The following is an 8,488-nucleotide window of genomic DNA, read 5'->3' on the forward strand; positions in this document are numbered from 1 at the left end:
AAAGAAAGTTAAGCATAAATAAGACATCTGGCATTCAGATCTGTTTTTTAATTATCAATATGGTTAGCAGCCCAACTGCTTTCTTAGCAATAACTCTGGTATGGTGAATGTGCCATATCTTACTTTTTAACAAAAAGGATAAAATCATAAGGAAAACAAGTCAGATATAGCAATCACAGGTACCGTAGCTGTCTAAGTCAGCCCAGAGGTCCTTTGTATTTTCACTAGAAACATCTCTTCGTGTGAACTTTGCAAAGCTCTCACTTGGTAAAATTGACACCTTTTAAAATTACCTGTTTATCTAAATAAGCATATGTTTGTGCAGGACTGAAAGTCATACTGATACTAAGGGATGGTAAATTATTATAAACAAATGCATGCTACACCAAAAAAGTTATCATCAACATTACTAGTACTATTTTGTGTATGTGTGTTTCAGGTGTCTCTTGAAAATTCTGGAATTTTGTGTGTGAATATAGCTTCTTCAGTTTCTGCCATCACAGAAGCAGCCAGTCAGATGGAGAGTAGGGCAACAAATGCTTCAAAAAAAGAAATTAGCATTCAGTGGTATATTCCTTCTCTGGCAAAGCCAACCAATGATACAGAGACTAAGGTACAACTACACAAAAGCAGTTCCTTATGTATTAAAACAAATTAAGTCTCATTTCTAATCAATATTGTGCCATGAACGATCAGCTTTTTAACTGAGTTATACCTATGTCAGTTATCAAGCTGGACAGCAGGGAGCTATTAATTTACTCTGACACAAAACTGCTATCCAAGACGCAGAACGCTCTGACGATCATTTGGTGACAGGCCAAAGGAAAATATTGGAGGTGATGCAGAGCCTCCAGGCCATACTGTATTCATGCCTTTTGCAAGACATTGAAGTCTTTAAGACCTCCACTATGTGAAATTTGGATGAGATCTCCCCTCTTCGAAATTTGGCTAATAGCATAGCTATTTAAAGCTATGTGAAGTTATGCAATTCTATCCTATTCTTTGTTTTCTAAGTTTTCTAAGTTATTTCAACTGGGCCTTACAGATCAGTAGAGATCTGGAGACAACCCTTGAAAATAACTTGCTTATAAATGCCATATTCTTGACACTGTCCATATAGCCAATATATTCAGCTACTACGAGGAGCATACATTTAATCGTACAGAAGATTAATTCAGTGAAAGAATAGAACATTCTAGTTTATCATCTTTTGCTCTGATCTTGATAGTGCTGTATTAGGCTGGTGAGTTACATGCAGTTCATGGATTTAATTTTAGTGTGATGACAGCCATGCACAAGGTCATATGGGAAACATAAATAATTGCCCTTTGAAACTCAGTAAAAGCTCTCCGTTCAGCTTACTTGAAACAGGAACTTTTGAATTGAATGTAAGTAGAATTGATTGACTAGGATCAGGACTAGACTGAGATTTTAATGGCAACTCTATAGAGTACACCTCATTTTCAAAGCCATATAAATTATATCCCTTAATAAATTGCTTTAGCATCTATAAAAACTGTGTAGTACAAATTCAGAGGATCCCAGCCACTACCTTTTTTTATGAAAGTCAGTTATCTAAATCTTTATCAGTACACTGAATTTGATAGTAATTATGATCCAGTATCACTGAAATAGCTCAGGTCTACTACACCATAGGACATTTTAGCTTACCTATTTCATCTCTTTTACAGATTTTGCTGCTTTATGCTTATAATACAGAGCCTGTCAAGATCAGCAATGTCAAGTTTTTCAGTTCAATGTCTGTGTTTTCAGGTCAGTTGTGGATTCCATTAGCGAGGTAAGTAATCACTGACTTTGTCCTGATATTTCATGCCATATTAAATATCAGACAATGATTCAGGACTAGAAAAGATAAAATACAAAATATCAAAGAGCTGTAAGTCTTCTAAAAGCATCCATTCTAGCTTTTTGGAGACTTTGTCTATAAAAATGTAAGGCGTGCACTGAATTAAACCTGTCCAAACATGTGTCTTCAGAGTATTGCAGACTTTTAGATTGGTTTCTCAAGGAACTGAGCAGCATATGTTAATTATGTTACACTGGCATAGCAACCGAAGAAAACGCTAGTAAATTTAAGAACCAGTCCAAGCAGTTATTGCCAGTCTCTCATAGGATCAGCCACTCTCTTCTTCCCATACAGTTCTCAGTCTGCAAGAGTTTATCTCAGCTGTAGCCCCAGATAAAGCCCTTTTTTGAATATTCAATGGCATTTTTCTTGACTTCTTTCTTGTCACTCATTTACCCCAGAATTTTTGGAACTGTTCAACAGATGGAGCGGAAGGACTAATGGGACAAGAACTAACAGCTGCCTCTGCCACCCAGCCAGCCCTTTGCCAACCCACCTTGTGCTGGTTGAATGAGGGTTTTTTGTTTGTTTGTTTGTTTTTCATTAGAGAGACTTTCTTAAAATGCTGCTTCCTACTGTTTTAATGCAAAAAAGATAATACATTCCTTATTTCCACTCCCTTTAATGTAAATCTTATTGTAAAACTACGAGATCAATCTTGAAATGAAGGAAAATCTACGACCTAATCAATACATAATTCAAGCTAGGCCAGTTTAATTGCAATCCATTGATTTATTAAAACAATTTTAAAAAATCTTGTATTTCAGAATTATTTCTTTGAAAGAGAAATTATCTAATCTGAAACATCAAGTTGAAAAACTGATGCAAAGTTTGGGAAACTCTTCAGCTGCAGAACCTACAGGTTTTCTTGAACAAAATGAAACCCTGAAAACAACTCCTTCAGAGAAAACTGAAATGAATATTGCAAGAGTGCATCTTGATGAAAAAACAGAAGTATGTAAGAAGAGTTCTGCTCTTAAATATGTCTGACAGTTTTATTTAAAATGTCTATTTTGGGAAAATAAATGACAGGTAACTTGGAAGGCAGACATAGAAGATTAAATTTGCCTCTCTCTTTTCAAGAAATGTTGAAATATTTTCACTTTTCATTTACTGTTTTACTTTTTCTTCTCCTCACATATTGCTCAGTGCTTTACAGAAATACCAGGCGTGTTCAGCCTTCCCCTTGAAAATACAAGCTACATCTTCAGGGAGAGAAATTGGAAAATCATGCCTAATTTAGAGCAATCTACATTTGAAAATGCTTGGCATGGTGTTAAATTAGCATGGAGATCAACCCAAAAGTGGTTTTTAAAAATCAGTTATGCATCTTCAATGCAAAGTGGGCAGTGATGGTTTCTGAAATAGGAACCTTGTAACAACACTATTGAGAGCGAAGTAAAATTGGCAGTGAATTTATTTCCATTTTCTCTATGCCACCTTCCTCTTTTTTTTATTATTAAAAAGGTTGAATATGGTCCGCAACCAAATAACTCCCCCAACATACATACACAAAAGAGGTAATTTCAGAATTTTCCATGTGGTCTCTTTGAGATAATGTCAATGGAATAGAATGTTGCCACAGCATAACTGCTGCTTGATAAATGCCAAGGCAAAATAGACGTTTATTTTCAAAGTGAGAGACATTTATCATGTGACAGGATTCTCTTTATATCTATTATATGAAATGATTAATGATGTAGAGGCTGTCATTTGGTCTGATGGATGCTATGAAACAGTGACAATTGTGCACTGTGCCATTATTACGAAGCTGTATTTTTTACCAGCTTGGAGAACAAATGATGTTTTGGCCAATCACAGCATATAGTGTTTTCGGGAGACTAGACAGAGCTGTCCTTTAATGGATATTTCTGATTACCTGAAGGTTTTTGCTCAAACTTTCACTAATATATGTCAGTAATTGGAAAAGCAACATTTTGAATACTAATAAGATTGGCATGCCATGTATTAGACGTGTATAAACAACATCTTGTCAGAGAGTTTATAACATCTTCAGTAAACAAGTAGCAGAAGTATGTGTGTTGGATTTTATATCTGAGCCAGAAGTAATTTTACCTGACTAAAAACAGTGAGTTTTGGGGTCTTATCTTTGAACAACAAACACATTTTTTTTTTAATTTAATTTTTAAAAGAAAATATACAATTTTTTTTCCGTGAATTTAGCTAGAAAAAGGAAAATCTTATTCATTCTGGAAAATGTTGTAAACCCAAACCATTTGTTAGCTTAGCAGAAGAGACTGATAGTAGGTCCATTTTTTCTTGTGTATTCCACCAGGAAATGGCTATAAGGTGCTTATCTGAAGTCAAAGCCCTGCTCTCTGCTGTTCCAGTCATGACCTTGCCATTAACTGAGGTATGCTATTCCCACTAATAGTAAAAATGTGTTTTCTAAAGTAAAAACAATTATTTAGCTAGGCTGAAGCATGGGTTTTACCGGTTAAGTATCTTTCAGTTCTTTTCTCATACATTGTTGGGCTTTCCGTTCTTTTTCTATCTTTACAAATAAAATATAAATGTGCATGATTACCAACTGTGAATACTGTCACTGTCAGAGCCACCTTTTTATGCATACAAAAATGCATTCAAAATTAATCTCACTCACAATGAATTTATCTAGTTTATCCACCATTCTCTGGTCATTGTTTACATGGCCTCCATTGAATTTCCATGATGCAACTGCCAAACACAATTTACTTCCATCCCTGTCTTTTTTCAGTTATTTGGGTTTTCCATCTATTTTCTCTAGCTTTTTCTGCCTTTTCAATGACATGTCCACAGAGTCAGCAAACCATTTTTTTGTCCATGCTCTTGTATTCAAATTCTTATTTTAGTTGAGTATCCCAAAGTAGTCCATGGGAACAGGAGATGATGGGACCTGGCCCATAGCAGCAACAATTCTGCTTAGTGTTCTCAGCCATTCCAGAAGATCAGTAGAGGAGAAGAGCTGCTAAGGCTCAAGAAGATCCAAGGGAGATTTTTGAACCCATAACCTATGATACCACCTGAGTAATCCTCAAATATCTTGCCTATAATTGTTCAAAATAGAATGATAATAGATAAGGTTTCAACTATACTCCTTTGTAGTCAGGTAGCTCTTTTTTACCGAAAGGAAATACCTAGTTATATCTAGAGTTTGGCTAGTGGCCTGTTATTGAAGAGAAAATCAGTCATGCTGCTCTGTGCATCCCGCAGGCTGGTCTTGCAAGTTTTCTATTCCCCTGTTACATATATCGCACCATTCTTGCTATTTTATCTATCCTGGAGGTCTCTCCCACCTGTCTCCCAGACCTTCATTTCACTCTGTTCACCCAAGTCAGCGCTTCCATGCACATTCATTGTGCAAAGCTGTACTTTCTACAGTCCCACTGAAACACCTCCCATGGTATGGATTTGACAAAAACCTAGGCAAAGGTGCAGCTGAGCTTCCCTAGAACCCGATGGACCTCCCAGACTTGTAAATTCTCATGAATCCTTCACATAGATTCTTTTTGTGGGTCTGTAATGAAAATGAGAGAGCAAGATTTAGCAGTGTCCTTCCAGTAAGGACATGGTGTTATGTGCTCTGTTTTATTCTGTCTATTATATATGGGGGATTTGATTGAGCCAGTGAAGCCTTATCATTAAAAACTTGGAGTATCTTCATTCTTCTCTGGAGCCAGCTGAAGTAGTAGATTCCTTAGCAATTTGTTATGTATAGAATATTTCTATGTACTGTCTCCAAATTTTCAAATAAGCTGTGTGTGTGCACTACCCAGCCTTCTTTGCAAAGGGTGGAAATCTCACCATAGAGTTATGTATGCTATAGGGCAATACGTTCCCTTTGTTTTCAAACACACAGGAAAAAGCAGAAAATACATTGCTTATATGCAGTTTTACATTGATTTTTTCTCACTGTACACTTTTTTTGTTGCTGATCTTTTGTGAATTAATTGGGCAAAGTCGGTTCTAATTTGTGGTATTTGTTTTCTCATTCTCTCAGCTGTCACACTTCAACTTCTCTCATGTTTCCAGTTTCTCTTCTTTGATTCTCTTTTTTCTCTTCATGTGTCTTCTGGTGCTTTTGCTTTAGCACTGAGTTACATTCCTAAGGAGAAAATATGCCTTTTCATTGAATTATTCATTTAAAATTATTTTACTGTTCATGTTCTAAGGATAAAAATTGATTCACTAGCTTGTTTTTAAAGCTAGTTAATGAATAACTATGTCCTTGAGGGAGATAATAAAGTATTATGCTTGGGAGTTCCAATTTTAACTGTTAAAAGCAAATGTCTCAATAAAATAATTGCATTAAAAATTAACCTCCCTGGATAGCTTCTTTTAATGTTTCTCTTCCTACAGTTAGTTTTTCTTAATATCATAATAATCATTTTTGCTGTAAAATCAGCTAAATAGCTCTTTTCCATGTCTGGTGGGCACACAACACAACTTATCAGTGCCCACTGTTTCACTGGTTACAGCTACCTCAGTTCTTCCTATTTCTCATCCTGGGAAAAACCTTCCAAATAGCTAATCATTCTTTCTGCTCTTTTCTAATATTTTCATTTTACCTACAGATGATCCAAAGAAACTTTGTGAGTAGACCACTCACAGAATTTTCCTCCTCTTAACCCTAAGCTTCTAATTGCAAGTTAGAAATGTGATAAATCAATCACAAACTTATATTGAGGCAGTAAGCATTTCTAACTATTTCTTTGCTTGTACATCTTTAATATGAGATATTTGAATATTGTATGTATGTACTTTCTCGTAGCTATGCACTTAATAAAGTTACTTCTTGGATATTTATTTTCCTGTTTTTCAGATTCCATTTGACATTACTTTGCAATCAATAGCAAGTTTGGAAGATATGTTTGATCTTGCAAATGGATGTACAATAACTGAAGAAAGTCTTTTCAGTTGGATCATATCTCTTTTCCACTAAATTCTGTTTTTGCAATAACTCAATCAATTGCTGGTTGTTAAACATTTTGATTTCAGTTCTGGTCTTAACTAAACAACTTCATTTAACTTCTAATGTGTTTTATCATTTTCATTTTTAGGTCATTTTCAACTATTTGAAAATTAAATTTTAAAAATTAAAATGTGTATTTAGGAATTAAATGTACTAAAGGTACTTTCTTAAGAAGGAGATTAAGAATCTTGAGTTTGCTTGTTGGGAATTTTCTAGCTTTTCAAAAATTTCTTATTGATTAGAAAAGTAGATAGGCTTGTAGTGTTCTAGCATCTCTTTAAGAGATAGTGCTTTATCCTAGAGTTTTATTCTCATAGAATCATAGAATGGCTTGGGTTGGAAGAGACTCCCAAGGATCATCAAGTTCTAACCCTCCTGCCACAGGAAGGATTGCCAAACGCTAGATCAAGTACTAGATCAGATTGCCCAGAGCCCCATCCAAGTTGGCCTTAATCACCTCCAGGGACAGGGCATTATGAGCAATTTTAAAATTGGTTTTGTAATTACAAAAAGGAGTTTTTGGTTTTGAGACTGAGATTTGCCCAGAGAATGGTTGTCAATGGCTTAATGTCTGAATGAACACAAGGATTTGAGCACAGCCCTGCTGCAAAGGACTTGGGGGTACTGGTGGATGGCAGCTGGACATGAGGCAGCAATGTGCCGGTGCAGCCCAGAAAGCCACCTGTACCCTGAGCTGCATCGTAAGCAGTGTGGCCAGCAGGGTGAGGAAGGTGATCCTGCCCCTCTACTCTGTGCTGGTGAGACCTCACCTGGAGTACTGCATCCAGCTGTGGAGTCCTCAGCACAGGAGGGACAGGGACCTGTGGGAGTGTGCCCAAAGGAGGGCCACAGAAATAATCCAAGGGATGGAACACCTGTAAGGACAGACTGAGAGAGTTGGGGCTGTTCAACCTAGAGAAGGGAATGCTCTGGGGAGACCTGAGAGCGGCCTTTCAGGATCTAAAGAGGGGTTACAAGAAAGAAGAGGAGAGACTCTTTAGCAGGGTCTGTTGTGATAGGACAAGGGGAAATGGTTTCAAATTAAAGAGGGGATACTAGATTGGACATAAGGAAGATTTTTTTTACCATAAAGGGGAGGAAGCACTGGAGCAGTTTGCCCAGACAGGTGGTGGATGCCCCATCCCTGGAGACATACAAGATCAGGCTGGAGGGGCTCTGAGCACTTTGATCAACTGTAGGTGTCCCTGCTCATTGCAAGGGAGTTGGATCAGATGGACTTTAAGGGTTTCTTCCTTCCGACTCAAAGATTCTATCATTCTAATTTGTGATTCTATGATTTTCTTTTTTTTTTGTCCTAAAATCATCACTGTGTTTGTTCTTTTACACTTCCATGTGGAAGCTAGTATTTGAGACTGCTCTAACTTCTGCCAAAGAAAAACACATTGCAGATTGTTGAGGGTGAAAATTATTGTTCAGATGTCTCCAGAACTTCCTTGGTCTGAAAAAAGCCAGTTTAAAAAATAAGTATGACGGTACTATAAACAACATTTTTACACATCATTCTAAAATGCCAACAAATCCTCTACGTATGTTGTCACTATGGTAAATAGAATTTTAAAGTTCTGAAGAAACTGTACTGAGTCCTATCAACAACCACCTGAGGATATATATTTGTCCCAGATGGGGAA

At 36.6% G+C, this 8,488-nt stretch overlaps 1 protein-coding gene across 1 annotated transcript; it reads left to right on the forward strand.

Annotated features, from left to right (window-relative positions):
• The first annotated feature begins 123 nt into the window (after positions 1 to 123).
• LOC109364711 (cilia- and flagella-associated protein 54-like) lies at positions 124 to 6,899 on the forward strand. Its single transcript, XM_019611336.2, has 5 exons — positions 124 to 613; positions 1,692 to 1,798; positions 2,635 to 2,821; positions 4,164 to 4,241; positions 6,690 to 6,899. Exons 1-5 carry the CDS (start codon positions 353 to 355, stop codon positions 6,807 to 6,809), a joined length of 753 nt encoding a protein of 250 aa, XP_019466881.1. The 5' UTR covers positions 124 to 352; the 3' UTR covers positions 6,810 to 6,899.
• The last annotated feature ends 1,589 nt before the right edge of the window (positions 6,900 to 8,488 follow it).

This window comes from Meleagris gallopavo, unplaced genomic scaffold, assembly GCF_000146605.3.
Source record: "Meleagris gallopavo isolate NT-WF06-2002-E0010 breed Aviagen turkey brand Nicholas breeding stock unplaced genomic scaffold, Turkey_5.1 ChrUn_random_7180001899037, whole genome shotgun sequence".
Lineage (NCBI taxonomy): Eukaryota > Metazoa > Chordata > Aves > Galliformes > Phasianidae > Meleagris > Meleagris gallopavo.

What these genes read in the sequence shown, in the direction of transcription:
- LOC109364711 (XM_019611336.2), top strand. Translation starts at nt 353, where the DNA reads ATGGTAAATTATTATAAACAAATGCATGCTACACCAAAAAAGTTATCA. An exon ending in ATCTTGATGAAAAAACAGAA is followed by an intron (nt 2,822 to 4,163) that starts GTATGTAAGAAG and finishes GTATTCCACCAG; the next exon opens with GAAATGGCTATAAGGTGCTT. An exon ending in TGACCTTGCCATTAACTGAG is followed by an intron (nt 4,242 to 6,689) that starts GTATGCTATTCC and finishes CCTGTTTTTCAG; the next exon opens with ATTCCATTTGACATTACTTT.